Raw genomic sequence first — 26,462 nt, 5'->3', positions numbered from 1 at the left:
ATAGGAATAAAGGAACTTACATTTCAGATCAGACCAAGACTCTACATCTAGAGCAGCATCCTCTTTCATTCTATCCAATGTAATTGGATATTCTGTGGTATATGACACCCAAGTCTGTCAAATTTTGTGAAATATATTTGACTCCAGTGTTTGTATTTTACTGTAGAGTGAATGCCAACATTATCAAACCTGTGTGCTCAAAAGTAGGTTTTTAAATCCTTACTTAGACTCCTAATTCAGTAGCCTGGTGTTGAACAGCCATAATATACATTCAAATTAATATCTGGTTGCAGTCATTTCAGTTGTCTTATTATATTACTTAGCTTGGTGAGAAATGATGGTAAGGGATTATTTTCTATAATTATCCACTGATATGACAGAGTATCAAGTGATCCTTATATAATCAAGCTTTATTTAAACTCTGCTTCTAAGCCACTGGGTATTAAAAAAAATATATTTTCCGCACAGTACATTGCCTGCAGTCTTTTGTTGATTAATTACAACAGGATGCACACAACTATGAATAATATATTTAAAACTGCCACTCTTTTCTTTTTCAATTACAGGTTCCTTCCCTAAAGTCCACATCAGAAGGGAAATGCATTCATTAGCTGGATTCACTTATCAGCTTTTGGGTGTGGAGGGGGTTGAAGTGCCCTAAAGCTAGCAAAACCTGTTTAATTTTTTTTTCAAATTACATTTGAATTTACCCTTAGGAAATATTTAAGTCTTAAATCTCACTAACACATTAGTTTAGACGACATGTCTCTGACACTACATAAAAAAATCTTTCGTGCCATATCGATGTGCTGTGAATAGCTCTACTCTATTAGAATGAAATTGACCTATGGTACAGAAAGCCAGAGGATGCTCTCTTAACCACTTAAGTCCTGCTTTGGACCTACACCAGAAGGTGGTGTGATAAGCTGCGAGGCCATGAAGGTATGTGTATGTGTCCCCCCCACCCCCCCCACAGAAAAGTTGCACAACGACAAAAAAAAACCTGCAAAAATGAGAAATTCCTAAACCACTGTGATTCATTATAGAATAAGTATGTTTCAGAAACAGATCAAGATCCACAATATGTTTGAACTATATTTACTGACATTTCCCTTTAGGAAAATGAAAGACAACTGTACAAAGACAACTGTATGGCAAATTCTCTAGAGGATGGATCCATGTCTCCTGAATTGTCTGAAATCATAAAGCGTCTATGGAATGACCCAGAAATCCAAGCCTGCTTTGAAAGGGCAGCAGAATATCAGCTCAACGACACAGCAGTTTAGTAAGTGACAAGAATTTTCCCTTAAGAGCGTTTAGATATTGCAATGATGTACTCTCAAGAAAAGCCTATAATTAGATGGTCTTTACCAGAGCTTTTAAAAGGTAGTTTCTACTAGCCATTCATTTATTATTGCTGTCAAGGAAATATAGCAAATATAGCCTGAATATTGTGAGAAAGGCAGGGATGCAGCAAATGTGGTGGGTGAAAATAAATGCATGGTAACTTGAAAAAAACCAAGACAATTTTTGATTTGCCTATGATGCATTAGTAACATTTAAACAAAGAAAACAAGTAATGATAAGAGGATATTTCATTCTTTGATTTTGGTTCATAAAATAGTTGAAATATTCTTAGACTTTTGTAGTGTATTTGATTTAGTACAACACAACATTCAGACTAAAGAATTAGTACTATACAATCTCAATTACATGGATTAAGAATGGCTAACGGACAGATTTCAAAGTAGCTATCAATGGGAAATCATCACTGAAAGGGAGTGTTTTCTAGTGGGGTTTCCCTGGGGTTGGTACTAGACTATTATGTTCATAGCATTCAATCAGAGAAATTGTATAAAAATACTCTTTCTGGAAGGTTGCAGTTGGAATGTAACACTAATTTATTTCTTAAAATCCAGAACCATAACACAAAGAACCAAAAACAGTGAGAAACTAGAGAGGCATAACTCATCCCACCTTACTCTAGTCTGGCTCTCGGAGACTGACTCTGAAAGACTCAGGTCACACACTTCCCTTCAAACCCCTTGCAAACTTAAACTGATAGCTTGTAATTTTAACACTATTTTCAATAAACCACATAGGCCAGATGCTAGTTAAGATTTTCATCAATGATCAGGAAGTAAACAGAAAATCATTGTTGATAAAAATGTGTGGAAGACACAAGAGTGGTAAATGATGAAGAGATAATGGATACTTTTAAAATACCACTAGATACCAATGTGCATCTTTAGGCACCTAAATACCTTTGAAAATCAGACCTTTAGACCAGGGATTGGCAACCTTTGGCATGCGGCCCTTCAAGGAAATCTGCTGGCAGGCTGGAATGGTTTGTTTACCTGCAGCGTCTGCAGGTTTGGCTGATTGCAGCTCCCACTGGCCGTGGTTTGCTGTTCCAGGCCAATGGGGGCTGCGGGAAGTGGCGGCCAGCACATCCCTTGGCCCACGCCGCTTCCCGCAGACCCCATTGGCCTGGAACGGTGAACTGCAGCCAGTGGGAGCTGCAATCGGCCAAACCTGTGGACGCTGCAGGTAAACAAACCATCCCAGCCCTCCAGTGGATTTCCTTGATGGGCCGCGTGCCAAAGGTTGACAATCCCTGCTTTGGACCCTGATCCTGTACCGTTAAAGTGAAAGTGAGTTTTGCCATTGCATTCAAAGCTCTCATGGTCAGTTTAAAGCCTACTGGAGCCAACTAGCGATTCTAACATTGCACTTAAATTGCTTTTAAAACTATTTAGATTGTAAGTGCTTTGGAGTAAGGATCATCTTTTTGTTCTGTGTTTTGTTCAGGGCCTAGCATGATGGGGTCCTGATCCATGACTGTGGCCCCTAAATGCTATTGTAATACAAATAATAAAAGACACTTCCTCAGATGATGTAATTCAGCTCCACTCATTTCTATGGAGGTACTCCAATTTACACCTGCTGAGGATCTGGCCCCAAGAGTTTCATTAACTGATCTTTGAACTTTTTTGTTAGGTGAGTCCAGTAAGTTTGGACATTCTCCTTCTTTCTGGTATTTTTATTGTTTGTTTGTTTGTTTTTTCTTAAACTTCTTGAACTCTGGAGACCATCTCTATGTTTAGGGTATCATAATTTAGAAATTCCTTGTCCAAATCAGTTCAAATTTGGCTGAAATTTTTTATCTTGGAATCAGACACAATTTATCCAAATTTAAGGTCAGGGTAACAGGGGAAAAATTAGGGTTATAATAGAAATTCAGTTGCAGCCTGACCTATGGAATGACAGAACTAGCACTTAATGCCTCTGGCTTGTTTTTGTTTTCGTGTTTAAGAAGACCCAAGGTGTGTGTATACTGACTAGCATATACACGTGTGCTTTACTACTTTTATACATAGCGAAGACTGCCATGGCTCCTGACTCCCACAAACTGACCTCTAGCTAGAGTAGCTGCTAGGACCCGTGCTCAGAGAACAGGAATTTAGACCCAATGAACAAGATTAGATGGCAATTTTAAAATAATAGATTAGCCATTTCTGCTGGACATACATAACAGGCTGACATTGAAATGCTCAGCTGAGCTGAAGTACTCCTTCCTTCTTCTGTGAGGTCTATTCAGTTTGCAATATGAAAATCCCATTTGTTTACTAATCTGCAAGGACTGGAAAATCCCAGCACTTGCACTTTTTAAATTTTCAGGTACGTTAAGCATTGCCAGATTAGGATGGTGAGTTGCGATGTTTGCTTTTGTAGTTGTCCAATTAGCTGAACTGTACATAGGCACATCCCACACAGACTAAACCTTGTGTGAGAGATGAAAAAAGCACAAAGCCTAACAAACATCAGAGAGACTTCCATTTGGGCTACATTCATTGTTTGCCTTTGATAAACAAATCACTGTAAAAGTGCCAGCTCAGAGATATCCCAGAGGTCTGAAGATGATGACACCATAGTGAAACCACATATCAAAACTGATGTATTTTGCTTTTACATTTTGTTTGCTATTTAGATATCAATTGTAAGAGTCAATATACTTATAGCCAAAAAAGTTCTTGCCTTCCTTTTTGTTGCTGGTTCATAACTCTCTTTATGTTAGCTTTTAACTTCTTAATGGAGGGAATCTTTACATGTTAGGGAGTTGGGTTACTGATGAGCCATTTCTAAACCTTTACTTGAAGTTAAAAGAGATAGGAGAAGGGTGAGCTTCAGGATGGTCAATGCACTCAAGACTCATGAGATCTGGTTCAATCCCTGGCTCTGCCACAGATCTCCTGTGTGATTCCAGGCAAGACATTTAAACTTCTGTGCCTCAGTTTACCCCTTGGTAGAATGGGGATAGTACTCCCCAATTCACAGGGGTGTTGTGAGGATATTAACAAAATGGGCCCCCAACTTGGGTTAAGGCCTCCCTGTGCTACTATAATATAAATGTGAATCAACAGTAGTAATTAATAATAAAGAAGACACACACATTCCTGGACCTTCAACTTGTAAATTCATGCATGTGCAGGGAAATGAACCTTAGTTGTGAATTCTTCTGAACCATTATGTTCACTCATTATGACATTATTCCATTTAGAAGAGGAAAGATATTATAGCAACAACCTGGCAACATTGTCTGATGCTCAGTTTCCTGGAAGATCTCCTTCTATCAGAGGGATTTTGTCATGATGGAAACTTCTACTTGATTGAACTAAGTTAACTAGACAAACTACCTTTCTGATTTGTGCTTTCTTAGCATTCTTGAGGAAGATTAAAGATATGCTGGAGTTGAAGTTTTCCAGCAGATGTTAAATGCATGGAGCTAAATTCTTTTCTTACTTCTGAGGGCAGATCCCCATTGAAACCTATGGGACACCAGACTGTATGTGAGAGTAGAATGAGTCCAAATAAACACTTTGACACAAGTATAACTCCATTGATTTCAGTGGAGTTTCTCCCACTTTACAGGTGTGGAAGAGAAAGAGAAGTAAACACAGGCCCATTTATATTGGGGAAAAAACACTCCATTTTATTGGTATCAGAAATCTCCTTTGATTCACGGATTACTAAACTCTGTTCAATTTCTTTAGCTATCTTAATGATCTGGACAGGCCGACAGCTCCTGGATATGTTCCCAACTACCAAGATGTTCTGTGTTCACGAGTGAAAACAACTGGAATTATTGAAAAAAGAAAAGGAGTAGTTGTGGCACCTCTGATGCATGAAGTGAGGTGTAGCTCACGAAAGCTTATGCTCAAATAAATTTGTTAGTCTCTAAGGTGCCACAAGTACTCCTTTTCTTTTTGTGAATACAGACTAACACGGCTGCTACTCTGAAACCTGGAATTATTGAGACTCAGTTTTCCTTCAAAGATATGAATTTCAGGTGTAAACCACTCTGATGCTTCTTGGTGGGTCTGTCACATTTCAAGCTCTTTGTAAAGGTTGAAAAAATAATTACAAAAGGCTGATTCCTCTGGATGTTACTTATACAAAAAGGCTGGTATATTAATAACTCAGTTGTGGCATCTTTGAACACTCTATTACTTATTTAACAGTTCATAACTGAAAGAAGCAAAATACTATGTTGTGAACTTACCAAATTTAAGTTCATAATGAAATGATTTTTAAGAGATCCCTGAGGAATTTCCTCATAAGTTCCCCGTCTTCCTGTCTGCGTATGGATTGCAGCATCAGAGACCTAACAGGGCATCTTTACATTTGCAAATGTCCAAGAATCAGGTTTCATGCTGTGCCACCTGCATGGTGGCTTGTGACTCCTGTGCAATTTGGTTACCTAAATGATTTTAACAGCATGCAAACATTTTACTATTATGGATTTGCATCTACTTTCTTTCTTCTTCTTTTTTTTTACAGCAAGAAGAACTATGATTTGCACTGGCATTGAAAATTATTAGTGTGGGTCAAAAATTGGAATTTCTGTCCCATGTGAAATTCCAATACTTCAACATTTGTTTTCTTGGAACAAAAGTTCTGAAAAATATTGATCAAAACTAAATGGTCCAACATTTTGAAATCTTCAATGTTTCATTTCAGTTTGTTGAACCAAATCACAATATTTAGTTTCAGTTTTGTTCAGTATCTAACTGACACCTCCACAACTCCCCCGCTTCCTCATAGTTTGGGTGCTTTATTCCCCCCCATTCTCCTCTATGGGCTGGACTCCATCTCCCACCACTGTGATGGGATTCTCATGATGCACCCTGACAGTCCAACAGCAGGGCACCATTAGAGATGTAGTCCAGCCAGGGAGCCCAGCTCATAAGGAAGAATGGGGGCATGAGTCACATCAACTACAACTCTTGTGAGTAATTTAGGCAAATCCAGATTAATGTCAAATGGTCCCAAAACAAAATGTTTCAATTTGACAAATTTATATGTTTTAATTTGAGTTGACTCCACTTCGATTTTCTCCATTGAGAAAAAATTTAAAAAACTAGCAAAGTCAAAAATTTTCCATAGAAAATTTTGATTTTGAAGAAACTGCATTTTTCATTGAAAAAACATTGATGAAAAATTTATGACCAGCTGTCATAATTATGCCTTATGCTTGAAAATTGGCCATGGCTGCTTCCAACTAAGGTCTTTTCCAGACACAGAGTAAAACATCTCCCTGCCAACACACCCATACTTCCAATTAAACAATTTTTGAAAGGGTTCATATTAAAAATATACTAGTACCTCATAGCTCAGCTCAATGATCAAAGGCTCCTAAGTGACTAAATCCCTTTTAAAAATTAGATTTTTGAATCCTAAATCAGTTAGGCATTGTGATGCTGAGCGCAGCAATATGTAAATACCTTTAAAAATCTGAGCCTTAATTGCTATTGCTAGGTCAACCAGTGACTGGCTTCCCCTTAATCCTATGTTTTCTATTGCTCAATCTGCCAGTTCTCCACATGTACAAGAATTAAACAAAGAAAATGATAATGGATTTGCGTTGCTTTTTTAAAAAAGGTTAGGGAGGCTCCCTGTCTGTGCCTATTACAAAGGGCTCCCTCCCCCATTCGTTTCAATGGAAAATTTAACGTCCACTCCTGCACCAAGCTCTGGGTGGATGGGTTCCTTCACCTTTGCGGAGCCCTAGTGACTTAACTGGAGCTCTGCATGAATACATGGGGTCAGCCACCCATCGCTCCTTGGAGAAGTAGGGCTTTGGTTTGTACTGGATCCTCAATATACATTTGGAAGAAAAAATGCAGGTCTGCTTGGCTTCCCCAAGGGAGAAGGAGAATAGTGCCCACCCAAGGCTTGAGCCAGCTACGTATTACAATATCCATCATCTCTAGTTACTTTGTGTACTTTGCAGGTGTGAGTGTGTCTTCAATTATCTACTGTTACACACAGTATGCATGTTATTTTTTTCTGCCCAGAATGTTTGACATGGGTGTACAGCGATCAGAGAGAAAAAAGTGGATTCACTGCTTTGAAGGAGTTACTTGAATCATATTTTGTGCTGCACTCAGTGCCTATGACATGATCCTGGCAGAAGATGAAAATGTGGTAAGTCAGAAGGGAAAAAAAAAACCTCTTGTGAGTTGTGAAGATTTAATATGTTCTCTGATGGTACATAAGAAACCTTCCCTTCCCCTGTTTGCCAGAAGCTGGGAATGAGCGACAGGGGATGGGGCACTTGATGATTACCTGTTCTGTTCATTCCTTCTGGGGCACCTGACATTGGCCATTGTCGGAAGACAGGATACTGGGCTAGATGGACCTTTGATCTGACCCAATATAGTCATTCTTATGTTCCCTTTCCTTTTCCTAATAGCCTTCTTTTAATGGTTAACACACTATACTGGTATATTGAGAGAAGAGCACATCAGAGTACAAGTAACACAAGGCGATGGATGCTGTCAGCTTCTAATCGACACTTTTTGCATTTTAACAGAACACAATGCATGAAAGCCTTCACCTGTTCAACAGTATCTGTAATCAAAAGTACTTTGCTACCACCTCCATTGTGCTGTTTCTAAATAAAAAAGGACCTCTTCCAAGAAAAAAAATAACAAAAGCTAATCTCAGTGTCTGCTTTCCAGACTATGATGGTAAGTTGTAGGTTTCAAGATGAAAAATACATTAAAATCTGACAGCATAGGCAAAGCTGTCGAGAGCTGTCAGAAGGTTATTAGGACAAACCCGCACTATGTTATCATAATTCTGTGTGGATGCTATACTAATACACATCGGACCAAATCAGAACCAACATAAGCAGGTGCAATGCCATTGAAATCAATGGAGTTTCACCTACTTACACCAGGCCTGAATCTCGCTCATTTTTTCTGCATTACATAAAGATATACTGTAAAATGTGTGAATGCCGGTCCTTTTTGGAGGTTATAATTTCTATGGATATAGAAAAAAGTCATTGTTACAGGCTGGTACAGCAGAACATATAAAGTCACATTATCCTGCACTAGTAGAAAAACAGTGTCATGCTCCAGACTGTTATCCTAATACGTACATTAAGGCCCAAATTTTCAAAAGTGACTAGTAATTTTGAGTGCCCAACTTGGAATACCTTTCACAGTGGCCCGGATTTTCAAAATATTGGTTCTCCAGCACTTTCTGAAATTCAGGCCCCTTAAAGGTGTCTCAAGTTGGCTACCCAAAATTGATACTCAATTTTGAAAACTGAGGCCAACCAGTGAAACAATATGGGCCAGATCCAATGGAGCTATGCTGATACCGGCTTAGGATGTGGCTTTGCATAAACATGACTTAGGCCCACCATTGTCTTCAGGCAGCAATCAGCCAAAAGTTTTCTCCTCCACATTCTGCCTTTGGCTTAAAGTGGATCCCCTGAACCTCCTTCCAGGATCCTTCTTTCTGTTAGGGAAGGACAAATAGAATGCAGGAAAATTACATAAAGAAACAAATATTGCATCCTTAGACCCATTTGGCTTTCTTGCTTTTTCTTGATCTTTTTCCTCTTTCTTCTTCTTGCCTGCCTTCCTGCAAGCCTTTTCGTTTCTATTTTCAACTCTTTTCTTCCTTTCCATCTTTGTCCTGCTATTTTCTAATCTCTTCCTGTTTCTCCCACTTACTGCTCTCTTCCCTTTGCCAAGTCCCCCAACTCTTTTGCCAGCAGAAAAACAGCTCAATTTTCCAGACTGTTTCAGAAGGGTCTAGCAATTTTGAGTGCCCAACTAGAGACACCTTTTAAAGGGGCCTAATTTTCAGAAGATGGGTTCTCGGCACTTTCTGAAAATCAAGCCCCTTTAAGGTATCTCAAGTTGGCCATCCAAAATTGCTAGTCAATTTTGAAATTTGAGGTTTATGTGGTTTTCTTGCTTTTTCTTCCCTTTTTTTACTCCTTCCTCTTCTCACCTTCCTTTCTGCCAGTCCTTTCTTTTCTATTTTCAACTCTTTTCTTCCTTTCCATTTTTGTTCTACTATTTTCTCATGTCTTCCTCTGTTTCTCATACTTAGTGCTTTCCTCCTTTTGCCAAGTCCCAAAACCAGACCAATTATTTATATGATGAAATATGAATTTTGGTGCTCAGCTTAGTTTCAGAATTTTTCAAGCCGTGGGTGCCTCAAGTTATCTTCCTGACAAAATTGTTTGTTATCAGCAGCTATGAAGCCTTTGAGGAAAAATGTTTATTTCATCCACTGTTGTCTCCAATTAGCACAAAACACATTTGAAGATGTGGGAAATTACATCCAGAAGCAGTTCCTAGGCTTGAATTTAAAGAAAGAAGACAAGGAGATATATTCACATATGACCTGCGCCACAGACACCAGAACATCAAGTTTGTTTTCAATGCAGTAACATCATAATCAAAGAAAACCTGAAAGACTGTGGGCTCTTCTAACCATTTGCTCCCTCAGCCCCAGCCTCTCTTTTTCCCTCTACCTCCCTCTCTTCTCCACCTCCTCTTTATCCTGCAGTGTGGGTTGTGGTGGAACAAATGAGAGGAAAGAGAAAGTGCTGTCAGCTGCTCTTTGGTTAGATGTAACTTTATAACTTGGATGTAGTTTGCGTTTGTAGAACAAAGACTCCTGTATAAGGAGAGTCATGAGATTATATGATCCTTGATGTTGAGAGATTCTGTGCTCCCAGACCTCTTATGGAGTCAGTAGGAGTTTCCCACTAAAATCCCATATGGTTAAAGGTGATCAGCACTTCTCAAGATAACTCCTGTATTCTTCAGTGAGGGGGGGAAAGTGGGGAAGAGTGAAAGACAATATGCAGGAAGGATTGTGCTGAGGGTTTTTAGGTTAAGAAAACCTTAATACTTAAAAAAATTACCTCTAAATATTACCCAATCATTTCAGTTCAGTTTTCTTTTGTTTTCATGTTATATTGATGGTTCAAAATTATGTTGCATTAATTCAACATTTTTATGCAAATATAGAATAACATGCCCCAATGGAATTTAGATTGTTGTATTTAGTTGGCTTATGACACAAAGTTTATGAATATATATGTATAAATACATACATACATAAAAAGAAAAGGAGTACTTGTGGCACCTTAGAGACTAACAAATTTATTAGAGCATAAGCTTTCATGAGCTACAGCTCACTTCATCGGATGCACGAAAGCTTATGCTCTAATAAATTTGTTAGTCTCTAAGGTGCCACAAGTACTCCTTTTCTTTTTGCGAATACAGACTAACACGACTGCTACTCTGAAACCTGTCATACATACATAAACAATTTATGCAAGAGCTATATACAGAATTTGAAAAAAATGTAATATTGGAAGCATGAGGCATCCAATTTTTGGAAATATCATTGATATGTGGTAGAACAGAATTAGAGATATACCTTACAGTACATCCCTTAAGGATAAACTGCAAATCTTTCTTTGTAACTGCTAAAATATGAGTTTATGTTAAACCACTTATCATAGTGTGATAGCTGCTATCTTGGAAGACTGAAAGTTCTATATATGTGCAGAAAGTTAAGAGGTATAGAGAACAGTCTATAAATATATGAAGGGGGCGAACACCAAAGAGGGAGAGGATTTAAATGTAGGATTAGTGGAATAAAATTAAGAAAGGAAAATTTTAGTCCTAGTTTCAGGAAAATCTTCTTAACAGTAACACGATTACACTGCATATAGTCTCTCACTTGGGTCTTTTAAAACTAAACTGAACAAAACACTAGAAAATTGAGTGTAGTGGACAGTCTTGCATTACACAAGATGACCAAATATAGTAGGGTCTGCCATCCCTAATATCTGTGTTTCTATTAACTTCTGAATTGCAGCCCTTTACTTGATTTATTCATTATTTGTATTTTCAGTAATGTGTATTAAATGCCAAGGCCTTGGGTTGATTTTAAATCAACAGATCACTTTTAAAATGAACCCTGTTAAGACTGGCAGCATCAAAATTAATTTCTGGATGCCATGATGGTATAATGCAAGGCAAAACCTTTTTTAAACCATCCCTATTAATTGGGAAACCCATGCATTATTTATGATATTGTTCACACCACTTCGAGCAAGAGCATGAGCAAATGAATGGACCTTACACTGTGCCCTGAAGGTCAACAAATGTAAATTGCACACTCTGGGGTTTTATGCTGCATCCTCTGAAGCATCTGGTGTTGGCCCCTCTCAGAGACAGGATTCTAGGCTTCTAGACCCATTGCTCTGATCGAGAATGGCAATTTATTTGTTCTTAAACTTGAGATCTTGCAAGCCAGCAACAGGAATGAGCTTCAGCATTGAAGGCCCAATACCAAAAATATTCTAATGCTCCCAAAAATGCAAATCTAATTACTTTTAAGAGAAGCACTTCTTCTGATCTCAGCTGTCAGAAAGGGCAGTGTCTGTTGTACGCCAGAATCAAAACTATGCCTGTAAAATGACCAGTTTTTCCCTCAGGAATATTTGCCTGATATTTTTCACAAATTTTCACAAAACCTGATATTTTCACAAATTCTGCCAACTAAGCAAACTCATCAACTTGCTTAAAGTTATCATAAGAGGAAATTCATTATGGGCCCAGTCCTATGAGGTGCTGAGAACCATCCACTCCCTTCTAATTCCTGATTTCTCAATTGCTTTCTTTTCTTTTTTTTTAAAGAAACATAATTAATATAATTGATTACTTTGTAATATATTACACTTCTTGAACAGCACACAGAGCCAGCAAACACGAATACTAGCCATATCAAATGGTACCTACTAAAATTTACAGAGCATCATATCATGGTTCTGACATCTGCCTGTAGAACTGTTGGGTTTTTTTTTTTCCAGAAATCCCAATTAAAACAAAGTGCACCTAAAATTCTAAGTGAGAACAGCAAAAATTATATCAGCAAAACAAGGAAAGGCCCCAGGGATCCCTTTCAGTTTGTCTCAAGCCTCATGAAAATAAATGACCATTAAACATTTGCACAATACACTTGAGATAGTAAGATTTTGGGGGAAAGCACTTCCATATATTCATTTCATTTTTCAGTGAAACAGGGCAGCAGAATTATTTAAAGAAAAACCACTAAATCTCCATGAACTTTATTTGGATTTGATGCTGAATTGATTGATTTGCCTCTAAATCTCTCCCGAATAGTGAGCAAACAGTAGTCTCTCTCTGGTACTGTGTATAGGAGTCTACAACCACATGGGGGCATGCTGACACCATTTTTCTCCTTTTAGAATATATGTCATAACTTCATGGGTAAACTTCATTATCAGTTCTGTGCAGCTACAAGTGTCTGTAATGGAACAATAAATAAAAATGGATTAGACATAATTCCTCCTAGACACACAGTTCATGCTCCCAGTCCAATAATATGCAATGCCATTCAAGCAACACAGTAATATAATTTATATATTTTGTATGCCCATACATGCACACAGTGGCTAAATGTTGCTGAGTAGATACTCTCCAAAATTACTGGGCATGAGAATGGATATAATTGAATTGTAATAGAGATTATATTTACCATTAAATCCTCCATCAAGGTACTGTTATTTACAAGAAATCATTGCAATCTGAATTGCCATCCATTGTCTGACTTCAGTAAGTTATTATACAAGGGACTGATCTTGCTCCACATGGACTTCAAGGGCAAAAAAAACAAACCTTTATAACTTTAATGCCAACATCTTACATAGAACTTTTTCATCCATGGATCTCAAAGCACTTTACAATAAAAATATTATGGTTTGTTGGGTGACAAATGAGATTCACTCCAATTTAGACTTAGCCTTTATTTTGTATGTTTTAAGACAGTGCTATACCACCTATTAGTTACATATGCATGGAAAAACAGATAAGACAATAAAAGTAATTGATCCTCTCTTGGGAACAGGGCAACTTTTCCCAAATCTCTGGTCTTTGCTATGTTCTTCCCCTATGTTTTCTCCACTTTCCTATTGTCAATGACCTATCTTTTTTCTTCTGTTCTAAGCAGACTCCGTTACCTCATCTGTGTACCTATCCATTCTAGACCCAGGGATAAACATTTTATGCATAAATCATAATAACTAACCTAAGTAATGCATTTTGTTTAATCTACTAAAACTTACTTTTATCTATTTACTTTTATCATTTATTCTCCACTGTTAATCCTCCTGGCTCCCTCAAATTGTTAGAACTTGTTAGATTGTTAGTTCTATTAGAACTATTGTTAGTTCTAAGAACTGGTCTGTTTTTGTGGCCTTGGGTTTTTACTGATCAGTTTGTCTTGGGGAGCACCTGAAGTTAAGAATTCCCTCATGACACTCTGCTTCATCCTGCTATGCACATAGACCAGACACACAGACCAGGTTTCATGGTTTACACAACCCTGAAGTTGTTTCAGCTAAGTTCTGGAATGCTGTATCAGCAGAGACACATACATAAGAAAAATGTCCTTTATATGTGTGTGCGTGTGTGTGTACACACACACACACACACACACTTCTTTTCATTTCGTACTACTTTTCAAAACTGATGCACAGACAGATGTAGTGACTAGGTCAAGGTCAAAGAGCAGGCCTGTGGCAGAATTGAGGATAGACGCCAGGTCTCCTGATTGGTAGGCTAGTGTCCTAATCACTAAATCATGTTACTGCTGTTACCCAATAGTAGCAAGACCTGTTTACCATTGAAATTCAGACCAAAAAAAGATTTTGCAGATTATTTTTCTCCTTACAGACTATTCATTTGTATTTTCATTTTTATGTGAAAATCAACAAGCTGAAAGAATCTAAAGAAAAGAAGTGGTAAAAGCCACTAGCTCTAACATATATATTCTTTCACATCACCCTCTCCCTTTGCCCTCCTCACAACTAAATGGGAGAGTTTAGTTTATTATTACTGTTATTATTGGACAGAAAAAGGTGGGTGAGGTAATATATTTTATTGGACCAACTTCTATTGGTTAAAGGGATGAGCTTTCGAGCTACACAGCTTTAAAGAACAGCTCTGTGTAGTCGAAAGCTTGTCACTGTCACCCACAGAAGTTGATCCAATAAGAGAGATTACCTCACTCACCTTGTTTCTCTCATATCCTAGGACTCAGATCGCTACAACAGCACTACAAACCTTATTAAATGGATACTTTTTTTAACACCTAAATGTAGTATGCATTTGCTTTTCAATCATGTTGGTGTCACAAGTACAGTGAAATAATAGAATTGTGCAAAACAAAAGGAATAAAAAAGAAAGTGCAATTTCACTCTGCCAGGATAGAAATAGCCTTTCATTGCATCTTTCAGGTGAAATACAATACACAGTGATTTCTTGTTTATGTTCACATATTTACAAATGCACCCAGGAATGTGGCAATTTTACCATTGGGAGCATTCAATGAAAGCAGAGTTAGGTCAAGACTAAGCACCCATGGTCTCCTCTAGTAGAGTTTCAGCAGGTGTAGGAGACTCACAATCTGCAGTGAACCTTTGCTGAAGCAGAGCCTGAAGAGGGCGCCACCCTTGTGATCTCTTTTTAAAGCTGCTGTGATGTTGAATGGGCACCCCTATGAGCCACCCCGCCTTGTTTGTAAGTCAGTGTCCAAGAGTTTGAAATCTTTTGAGTCAGAAATGCACATTTACATCACTTTTACTTGCTGAATGAAACTGGAAATCCAGGTCAAAGTCTTTGTAAAGGATTACTGAGACCATAGAATATCAGAGTTGGAAGGGACCTCAGGAGATCATCTAGTCCAACCCCCTGCTCAAAGCAGGACCAATTGCCAATTTTTGCTCCAGATCCCTAAATGGCCCCTTCAAGGATTGAATTCACAACCCTGGGTTTAGCATGCCAATGCTCAAACCACTGAGCTATCCCTCCCCCACATCGTACAGTTTGCATTGTACAGTTTGCATTTTGTGCTGTTTTCATATCAGCGTATGAAGTAAGTAAAATTGATGTACCATATGCTTCATCCCTTTGCTAAATTATGGATATGAAGATGCAGTACTGTACATTAACCTTCAAGATAGATAGGAGAGGGTTTTATCGTCTTATAAAACTAAGACTAAAGAAAGAGTGGGTAAGATTCTACTTTTTATGTCTGACACTGATTAAAAGTATCTTTAATCATATGATTAAAAATAATGATATATAAACTTGACCACTTTTGTCTTTTATGAAACAAAGATACATGTGAAATTTCTATGCACATGAATTTGGGACCACTGAACAGTGGTAAGGGACAGTTTAATGACACAAAAGACGTATTTATTCACTGATTTTTATTTTACTAGGTTTCTCCTAGCCTTTATCCTTTCATCTCTCCAATCTTTTGTTTTGCTTTTACTTCCCTCATCTTCCTCCATTCCCATTCACTTTGCATCACATCAACTGTCCTCCCACAACAGAAGGGCAGGATCAGCCCCCTTCTGGTCCTACCAAGCAATTACAATAGCAGAACAGGCTAGCAATCCATCTTGTCTCTGACACTTGCCAGTTGAAAGATGCTTCTGAGAAAGAAGTAATCTACCCTGTGATGCACATAATTATGCAGTACTGTATCTCACAGGATGGAATATTTCCTGCTAAATAACCTGCCACCACTGTACACAAAGGCCCCACTTCAGGGAAACACTTACGCAGGTGTTTAAGCATCTGAGCAATCCCACTGTAGTCAGTGGAACTACATGTTCTTAAGTGCATTGCTGGATGAGGGCCAAAGAGGTCACTAGAGAAAGACACAAAGAACATTTTCATCCTCTGAGATTACACACAGTTTTTTTTACATTGCTCCTAGCCTAGGAGCAAATAATTGATGTCAAATCTCAAATATAGAGTCTCAAAAGGTCACATTCCCTCTAGACCTGTGAATCAGCCACTCTTCTGTAAAAATAAATTCTTTATCTACTAAATTGAATTAAAGACTCTGCAGTCTATTCTCCTGTCCAAAGGGACATACTAGTCTTATTACTGTCAATAAAAAGATTGCATGTGCCCAGGGAGAGGAAAATAAACCCCTTGACGTTCAAATCAGCTACATCCTAAAGCCATTTGTAGGATACCATTGCTGACAAGCCTTCTATAAATATTGCTCCAGCCATAATGTCTGAGAAGAAGGGAGATGCGGTTGCTGCAGGAAGGGCCTGCACATGAATCAAATGGATTCTGAGGTTGAGATAATGAATATCACAAAAGCCTCTTATTCTTGACGTAGTCCAGAGTCCATTAGAAAGAAAACTTAAATATTAGAAAGCATTTAAGCATGCTCAGCTGGTTAAGCACTAAGCTTCTGACTGTGTTTGGATGGGGGGCCAGATGCTGTCCACACAGACACAGAAAGCCCAAAATGCAGTGAACAGCTGAGGACTCACTGCATGGGAGGCAGTCATGCAAGGGAACCTCCAAAGCCACTGGCTTGCCACTAAGCAGTGCTACCCAATGGCTCTCTCTGCATCAGTAGAGTGTACAGCCAGTGACAACACATTATCCACTGGTTAACACTCTGCTGTTTGCATAGGGGAGATTAGTAGAACAGGATTAACAGTTCTAGTTAGTTGTATGCATTTTCTCTTTGCGTACATCTATGTGGCAAGCAAGCAAGCGGCAGCAAGTTTCAGAGCCTGGATCTACAGATCCAGATTTGGGCTGATGGTGTGGCACTAAAAAACAGCTGTGTAGACATTCAAGCTTAGGCTGTGAAGCCCTCCTCTTCCCTAGGCTTCAGAGCCTGAGCACCAGTCCAAGCTTGAATGTCTATTCTGCTCATTTTTGTGCCGTAGCACAAGACCTGCAAGCCCAAATCTGCAGACCCAGGCTCTGAGACTTGATGCCACAGGTTTCTGCTTGCTGTGTAGACGAACCTTACGTCAGCCTGCATGTAGGAGACACAACATACTCTGGAGGCAGTCTTAAATGTGTGTATAGCTTTGACAACACATCCAGCAGAGAGCAGTGGTTCTCACACCACACTTCATCAAAGACCCTGACGCTGCATGATCTAAACAGCTTTAATTCCACTTAGATACTCAATAAGATTTGAGGGCACTCAACACCATGCTGGAGGTGCACTGTCTTCACAGAATCAGGTTCCAGTACTTTCCAACCTGGGGTTCTATTTATTTTATTTTATCTATTTGACCATGTGAGTGCCTACTGAATTTAAGCTTATTAGATTTTTTTCCAGTGATCCTGTAAAATATTCGTGCCTGATACAGTTTGATATTTACCTGATGCCAGCATTATTACTTCTACTCAGAAAGGCTCTGTTGATACAAATAGAAAAATCTCACTGCACTAGCTCCCAGAGCTGCAAAGCTCCTATTTCGGAAAGGTCCCAGCTAATGCCTGAACTAGGAGGTTTGCAGTTTGGAGCTAGTGCTAGTCTAGGACAACAAAACACCCAGCTGGGCCCATACAGAGTCACAAGTGTACTGAATCCTGGGAGGTTAAGATATCAAAACATCCACTGTCTAATTGTGACATTAATCTCACTCTGCCTACTGCCGAGATGTTAATGCTGTGCTAGAGGCATGTTGCCATGTAAAGTCATTTTATCCTGTGCTGGAAGTCATGTGATTATGGTGGCTTGTATAAACCCAACAAAGTGACACTGAATGGAAAGGAAAAGGAAAGCAAAGAAAAAGGAAACAGGTTTGCTGCTTTGAAAGGATAACATTTTGAGAAGTGGCCTCTGATTTGATGTGCCTCAGTGTTTAGGTGCCCAACTTGAGACACTCAGAGATCACTTTTGAAAAAATTGACCATAATGTCCAGATTACATCAGAGCAGCTGGTGGCTTTGGGGAATCAATGCAGAGAGTGAATTAAGTGGCTCAGGACTGCAAAGTGAAGAATGCTAATGGCATCTCTGGGATCTCCCTGTCTTCTTGTCTCTTTGATGAGGAATTTGACTGGATGCTGGCAACCGTAGCAAACTCTGAGCCCACACAGGTGAATGACAATCAGCTGAGCAGGGTCAGGACCTTTATAACTCCCCAGTGCCAGAGGAGAATCAGTTGATGGATGAAGGGCAAGAAGTGACCCTGATGCTGAGGCCAGTCACCAGGGAAGCTGTGCCTTCAGAGCAGCTGCAGCACATCCTAGGTCCATATTTGGAGAAGCTGTCTGGGATGACCCAAGGTAGCAGCACACAGTGGAACCAGCAGAACAGGAAGCACTGTTGGAGCCGGAGCCTGATAAGTTTCTGCCATCATGTTTATAGTTATTAATATATGGACATGAAGGATTTTTGGCTTATGACCCTATTCAAATACTAATACTAGCTGGGTTGATAGCATGCGTCCACTCAGGGCAGAACTCAGACCATGTATCTAGCACCCCACCTCCCATCTGACACTACATGGGATTGAAAATGGACACCGGGAGTGGAGAAGAAAAATGTTAAACAAGCAGTTCTCGTGAAGTTTTTACTAGTTCCTCACTGATTGTTAGAAATATGGTTTGGGGCACTACAATTATGGGCACCACATACTCCTTCTAATACAACTCACCTTATAAATTGAGCACACCAGCACTGTATTGGACTACCCAGTAAATGGAGTAAAAAAAATGGCTGTAAAGCATCCAAACCAAACCAGAGCGGGTATTTGGTCCATAGCTGGCTGAAATATGAGTCCAAATGACAGGGGGTGGTGTTAGGTGGTATTAGGGACCTCAATGGCCGGCAGTCAGTTGGGGCTGTCAGTGTCACCAAGGTGCCTGTAAGGTGGCTGCACTATGTCTCCTTGCCACATCAGCATCTTGTTGATTTGAGCATGAATTTTTGCTGGTGTCCTATCCAAATTAAGAATCTCTGAAGAACTGGAACATCTGGTAACTCTGGAGAATATTTTTTAGGACCAAACAAGTTTTACACATTTTTTCACTTAAAGATCTCATATCAAATTCTGAAACATGTGCTGATGGCAGAGAAACTTGCAACTCCAGAGTCCATTCTAAGGAAGCAACTAAAAGCTCCCATCTGGAATTAGCCAAGAACTGTCATGTCTGAAAAATGTGAGCTAAGTAAAAACATCAGCTCTCACTCTTGGAGGAGGAGTTTATTAGGAAATCTCTCTCTCGCCTGGTCTACCTGTGAATGTCACAGACAAATCCCAGATGAGATTTTCCAGCCTCCACAGTAATGGATTCCTCTTGTTAGTTCCTCAATTTCCTCAGATGAGTAAAGCCTGCCAGCTAGGTGCCCCTTTAAAACACAGGTATCCTCATGAACATTTCTGTGCTGCTACAGTGAAACCATGCAGCAGTTCCAATTTTAAAGGTTCAGCTTGGGCTTTTTCCCCCAGCTCTTGTATTACCTACATGCCTCCAGCTTCCATTCAGGACACATCACACGATCCATTGTCTACAGCCAAGCCCTAAAATACAACCAAATTTGCTCCAAACACTTAGACAGAGACAAACACCTACAAGATATTTATCAAGCATTCTTAAAACTACAATACCCACCTGGGGAAGTGAGGGAACAGATTGAGAGAGCGAGATGGGTACCCAGAAGTCACCTACTACAGGACAGGCCCAACAAGGAAAATAACAGAATACCAGTGGCCATCACGTACAGCCCCCAGCTAAAACCTTTCCAGCACATCATCAACAATCTATCCTGGAAAATGATTCCTCACTTTCACAGATCTTAGGAGGCAGGCCAGTCCTCGCTTACAGACAGCCCCCCAACCTGAAGCAAATATTCACCAGCAACTACACACCACACCACAGAAACACCAATCCCTGTAACAAACCCTGTTGAACTTCTCTGTCCCCATATCTACTCTAGCGACACCATCAGAGGACCCAACCACATGAGCCACACCATTAGGGGCTCATTCACCTGCACATCTACTAATGTGATATATGTCATCATGTGCCAGCAATGCCACTCTGCCACGTACATTGGCCAAACTGGACAGTCTCTATGTAAAAGAATAAATTGACACAAATCAGACATCAAGAATGGTAACATACAAAAGCCAGTAGGAGAACACTTCAATCTCCCTGGACATTCAACAACAGATTGAAAAGTAGCCATCCTTCCACAAAAAAAATCCTTCAAAAACAGACTTTGAAGAGAAACTGCAGAGCTACAATTCATTTGCAAATTTAACAACATTAATTTGGGTTTGAATAGGGACTGGGAGTGGCTGGCTCACTACAAAAGCAATTTCACCTCTCTTGGTATTGACACCTCCTCATCAATTATTGGGAGTGGACTACATCCACCCTGACTAAATTGGCCTTTAACATTGGTTCTCCACTTGTAAGGTAACTCCCTTCTCTTCATGTGCCAATATATATTTATGCCTGTATCTGTAATTTTCACTCCATGCATCTGAAGAAGTGAGTTTTTTACCCACGAAAGCTTATGCCCAAATAAATCTGTTAGTCTTTAAGGTGCCACTGGACTCCTTGTTGTTTTTGTGGATACAGACTAACACGGCTACCGCCGATCCTTGAGATTGGGCATGCACAGTAAACTCCCCTACTCTTCAGTTTTGGAGGCTGGATTCTGCCCTTTGGTGGTGGTGCCTCTGGAGGGAAAAAGATGTCATGCTATTGAGCCAAGTCTTTCTCCTGAGTCACATCTCAGGCAAACCCATCACCTTCAGTGGAGTTGCAGCATACTTAGCACTTTATGTTTTCAAAGTGCGGTACAAATATTAACCCATTAACTCTCACACAGGTCTAGTGAGGGAGGGAGGTCAGTAATCCCAGCCCCATTTTCCACACAGTAAGTAACTGAAGGACACAGAGAGGGTAAGGCTCCATAGTACTTTCCAAGAGGAACATCCAAAGGTATTTTTCCTGCAGGAGGCAGGATTCCTCCCAGAGCACATGGGGCCATAGTGCAGTGCATCTAATGCCGTACCTCTTTATGGAATGCAGACTGTTACCCACATCAGAAGCATGTAGCTTCATAGGCCAGTGTGCCTGGCTAGGCAAACCCCTATGGAGGTGCCATGTGTCCCCAAGTAATAGGCACAAAGTAGCCCCTAGGCATAAGGACTGTAATCCCACCAAGATCTTACACAGGCCACCATCACATGGGTCTTTATGCACTCCTTACCACTGCTGTGCCCCCTCCTAGGATCAAGGCACTATTTGGCACAAATCAATTCAAAGATCCTAGGCAAGTAATTAGCCAGTGCTTGGATTAGATTCTGACTATATGCCCTGAGCTTAATTCATGTGAGCAACTGTTCTAACTTTCCTGTACTACTTTGCTATAATACTTTATCTGTACTGAACATTTACGGTTCCCAGGAGTCTGCTCTGCAGCAATAGCCTTTTTGCCATCTTGTCATGCAGAATGGATGAGGCCTGTTACAGAGGAGACACACGCTGTGCTCTCTCAAGGAGACTGTTACTTTTGTTGTTAAAAGAAAAGGAGGACTAGTGGCACCTTAGAGACTAACAAATTTATTTGAGCATAAGCTTTCATGAGCTACAGCTCACTTCATCGGATGCATTCAGTGGAAAATACAGTGGGGAGATTTATATACATAGAGAACATGAAACAATGGGTGTTACCATACACACTGTAATGAGAGTGATCATTAAGGTGAGCTATTACCAGCAGGAGAGCCAGCGGGAGGGGGAACCTTTTGTAGTGATAATCAAGGTGGGCCATTTCCAGCAGTTGACAAAAACATCTGAGGAACAGTGGGGGGGGGGTAGGGGAGCGGGGGAATAAACATGGGGAAATAGTTTTACTTTGTGTAATGGCTCAAGCCTAAGTTAATTGTTTCCCTTACTCTAAAATAAAGTTCATTCAAACGGCAAGTATATGGTTGCTTGTTATGTATAAAAATTATTAACAGGTATCTTTGTCTATTAAGGTCCTTCTATGCCCTGCAGTATCTGAATGCTGCATTAGGGAATATAGAAAATGGGTATAAAAGAACTAGTTGCTCTTCTTCAAGGTGAAAAATCCAATACAGTACCATGTTAGCCCTATTCTCTTCCACACGGAGCTGGTCTGGGGGAGAGCTTGTCGTGGAAGGTGAATCACAATGAAGCCAGTGTGACAGATTACACTCTGAGATGCCACCTGATGTACTGGGGTTCCACCAGCCTGGGCTCCCTTATCCAGTCCTGCTGAGCCAGGCCCTCAAGACTCCTCCAGCCACATACAGGTAGGGATACACCCACCTGCAAAAAGACACAGACACTGAAATCAGCTCTGCATGGGAAGACTCAGCTAGGGAATTGCCTGGCACTCAAGTGCATACCCCTTCTGAGGTGCAAACCCCAAATTGTACTGTCTTGTAAGCTTATGAAATTCACCCCTCTCCCTCAATGTGGAGGAAGATATGCACAGCTTTCCCCCCGCCTGTTCTGAATTCCACAATCTGGTTTTAGAGAAAACAAAAACAAGTTTATTAACTACAAAAGATAGATTTTAAGTGATTATAAGGCATAGCAAACAGATCAAAGCAGATTACCCAGCAAATAAAACAAAAACATGATATAAGCTTTGAAACTGGTTACAAGCAGTAATTTCTCACCTTAAATGTTGTTTTAAGCAGTTTACAGAGTTTCTTGAAGACAAACTGCTCTTGCTTACAGTTTAAAACTCCAGGTATTCCTTTCACAGGCCAGACACTTTTCAGCCTGGGTTCAGTCCTTCTCCCCGCCCTTTGTCTTTGTTTCTTAGAGGTTCACAGCAGCCTTCCTGCGCAGGGATTCAGTGAAGAACAAACCATGATTATCTCACTTCATGGCTTAAATAGGTTTTACATATGGTGAGAACGCTTTGTTTTCTAGTCTGGTTCCCCCCTCCCCGGTGGAAAAATACTGGTATTCCATCATGGAGTCTAGTACCAGGTGACGTGATCACATGACCCTGCAGCCTTGAGTCAAAGGCCGTTTGTTGCAATGCAGAAAGGTGGGAGATCAGCATCTTCAAAGACCTATTATTCTCTGTAATGGTCTATTGACTTGTTTCCAGATTTAGTCAGCCAGACTGATTACATTTTGTCCGGTGGGCATTCCCCAAGTGCAAACACTTTTGCAGTACAGATGTATAGTTAACATTCCTAACTTTAGATACAAAAATGATACAGACATACAAAGAGGATAATCGTATTCAGTAAATCATAACCTTTCCAACGATATCTCACATGACCCATCCTGCATAAAATACATCTTAGTTATGCCATATTCATATCCTAAGCAAATCTCTATGAAGAATATGGGGTATAGTGTCACAGCCAACAAGCAGCCATCTGGGGTGGGTCAGAGCCAGTGGTTTGTCAAAATGTAGACACATTTTTAAGATAAAAAAGTGCCATCTTTTTACTGGTTGCACTTGATATATACAATGCCGAGCTCTTGAGGGGGAGGGGGGAACTGCCAGCTGTAATAGATATTTTCTCCCAGACCATTCTGAACTCTACAATATCATTTTCTGTAACCATGAAAATTACAGTAGTGTTAAGAAACTGTCAACCTAGTAACATGCACAACATGCAGCTTTTGACCTAAAATGTTTTTAAGGCTTTTCTTAAATACAGCTAAGTTTCTCATGCTTCCAGTAACCTATAATAAAGAGCCAAACTTTGTGTTCACAAATGGTGGGGCAGGCTTTTCAAGAGACAGGACCTTTCATTTATTTTAGACATTTCTATTTAGGGCTCTGCTCTTTAAAATTTAGGAAACACAACACTGGAGATGGGCTGTCAAAGCTAGGATTAGACAAGAACTTGCCTACTGCTGTACTTTTTATTTATGTGAATATTTCTCACTAATTCCGATTACTGCTATTAACATAAGGGGCCCTATAAAGCCCCTCTCCAATCTTCATATAGAGGAGATTCTCCCTTCTCCCCCATGGACGGGATCAGCCTCCTCCGTGGCACTATCCCAATCCCAGAGCCTCACGGGAGCATTAAGTGAGCTGGGATTTTGGAGGAGGGCTGAGAGTTAGTGGCCCTTTGGAACAAGACCATCAGGATCCACATCATTCTCCCCCAGCCCTGATGAGATTTCCCAGCAAAGGCCATATAAGCAAGGGCTGCATTATCTGCCCTACAAAGCTGGGTCATGGGGTCCCATAACAGCAGTGGTCACGAGGAGACTCTGGTAGTGCAGCTCCAGAGAGCCATGCTGAAGCAAACCTGTGGGTCTGCCCTGGTCTGCAGTGTCCCCAGCAGTCTGCAAGGAATCAGGGATTCCCTGAAAGTTCATCAAATCCAAAAAGTTTCACACAAAATACGTCGGGCTCAATGAATCATCAGTTTCATTAGAAATTTTCCAGACAGCTCTCTTCCCCACCTTGGATAACACCAGTGTCAATCTTCATATAATCCAGCCACTTTTAGCCAGTCACCACTAATTTTAAGCACCAGGTCAGGTATCCTTGTTCTGAGCAAGATTACAAAAAACAACGGCAGTAGCTGGATCTCTTCACTAGGGTGCCTACTAGGGATAAACAAAAATTTTTAGACACTATCACTAGTGTAGATAACTCTCAAGAAAAGCTGGGCAAGAACTGTGTCTTATTAGCCTGGTTTATTCTTATTATTGTTTTTTGTTGCTCTTGCTGTTTTACAAACACATAGCAACCATGGACATTGTAAAGGATGGGTTAATGTCCATGTCCCCATAGGGCTCTCCTTCCTTTAGTGGTTTCAGTTTTAAGAGAGAATACCAAAGTTAGTTGTTCTTACAGACGCAGGTTTTTATTACAGGTTTCAGGAACCGTATGAAGGAATATTTCTACGGCGACCTTCTGCACTCTTCAAGCCTTATCACAGTGCAGTGATCAGTATCTGTCTTTATACTGCATTCCTCATCACTAATGAACAAACCTGCTTGTGAAATCAGCACCAACAGGCAATGTGGCTCAGCATATTCTTAAATCCAGCTGGAATTAACAGCATCAGCTTCTAAACAGTTTTATGTGAAGTCCCACACCTGGTGACTTCCTCATTGGTTGCTTCGGAAGGGATTTGATTATACATGTACAAGTGCAGACGAAGGCATGGTCTAGCCCTCACATTTTGCATTTCTCTCAGCAGCAGAGCTGGGTAGAGGCAGAAGTTCCGTTTCATGAAGGATTTTGCAATTCTAAAAATTTGGCTTTGTTCTGAACCAGAACAAAAACTGAAAATTTCATAATTCCCCACAAAGGAAAATTTTTACAAAATATCGTTTTGGGTTGATTTACGTTTCATTTTGACAAAAATCAAAACATTTCAATTTAAGTTTTTTAAATGTCTCATTTAATGAAAAGTTGCTTCAAAATGAAAAATTGAAACATTATGTTCTGGAAATGTCAAAACATTCCATTTTGACATTGTCAAACATCCTCCCTCAACCCCCCAGGATTTTCTTCCAAAACAAATTCCGGCAAATCGACCCAATTTCATGAAGACCTTCAATTTCGATGTCACTCATGTTCTGAAAATGTTTCTGACAACGTTTTTTCCAAGCAGCTCTACTCAGCAATTTGGACCAGGGACATCAATTAGTGTCAATGTCCGGACAACCCTTCAAAATTTGGCAGCAAATGATTTGACCCAGAAGACTATGAATGAATGAGTGATAAATCCTTCTCTGGGTGGGTTATTACTCTCTAGGGGACTGCAAACACTGTGACTCACAGTTTCTGCCAGATTGTTTTAGGGCAGAGCTTCCCCTTTCATGGAACAGGCTGGCTCCCTGAGATCCACGTTGACATCCGAGCATCTGCGGTAGCACAGGAGCTTCTGCCCTATGCCTTCATACTCCTGTCAGAAATCTAGATCCCTGATGGCAATGCAGCCATGGTTAGGGTGACCAGATGTCCAGATATTTTTGGGACTGTTCAGATAGGGGCTGTGTCTTATATGTATTGTCTTTGTCCCAATTTTTCACACTTGCTATCTGGTCACCCTAGCTATGATGATAGGGCCTACCTGTCACCACTACTTCCAGGAGTCCCTGCTAAGGTGGGTCCATGCTTCAGTGGGAAAGAGTCAACATTAACTTACCAGCTAAAAGTCAAATGGGGCTGGTAGGGATGGAGTTTGGGTGATGCATGTTTTCCACTCCATCCCTACCAGCCCCATTTGACTTTTAGCTGGTAAGTTAATGCTGATTCTTTCCCACTGAAGCATGG

At 40.1% G+C, this 26,462-nt stretch overlaps 1 protein-coding gene and 1 long non-coding RNA gene across 2 annotated transcripts in view; one reads left to right on the top strand and one right to left on the bottom strand.

The window, feature by feature from the left end:
- Positions 1-9,803, top strand: part of LOC119860119 (guanine nucleotide-binding protein G(t) subunit alpha-3-like) — a 31,328-nt gene extending 21,525 nt beyond the window's left edge. The window contains 8 exon segments of the mRNA XM_038413433.1: positions 1,119-1,285; positions 5,055-5,163; positions 5,319-5,350; positions 7,359-7,488; positions 7,877-8,033; positions 9,618-9,725; positions 9,728-9,760; positions 9,763-9,803. Coding sequence (XP_038269361.1) covers positions 1,119-1,285; positions 5,055-5,163; positions 5,319-5,350; positions 7,359-7,488; positions 7,877-8,033; positions 9,618-9,725; positions 9,728-9,760; positions 9,763-9,803 — 777 coding nt within the window.
- Positions 9,804-12,316: 2,513 nt separating this feature from the next.
- Positions 12,317-23,022, bottom strand: LOC119863214. Its single transcript, XR_005295528.2, has 3 exons — positions 22,867-23,022; positions 22,303-22,510; positions 12,317-12,660 (listed from the first exon to the last, which is right to left on the bottom strand). It is a non-coding gene; the product is annotated as an uncharacterized LOC119863214 (long non-coding RNA).
- Positions 23,023-26,462: the final 3,440 nt, after the last annotated feature.

This window comes from Dermochelys coriacea, chromosome 1 (assembly GCF_009764565.3).
Source record: "Dermochelys coriacea isolate rDerCor1 chromosome 1, rDerCor1.pri.v4, whole genome shotgun sequence".
Taxonomy (NCBI): domain Eukaryota; kingdom Metazoa; phylum Chordata; order Testudines; family Dermochelyidae; genus Dermochelys; species Dermochelys coriacea.
The sequence above is the reverse complement of the archived record's forward strand: the minus strand, read 5'-3'. Positions and strand labels throughout refer to the sequence as shown.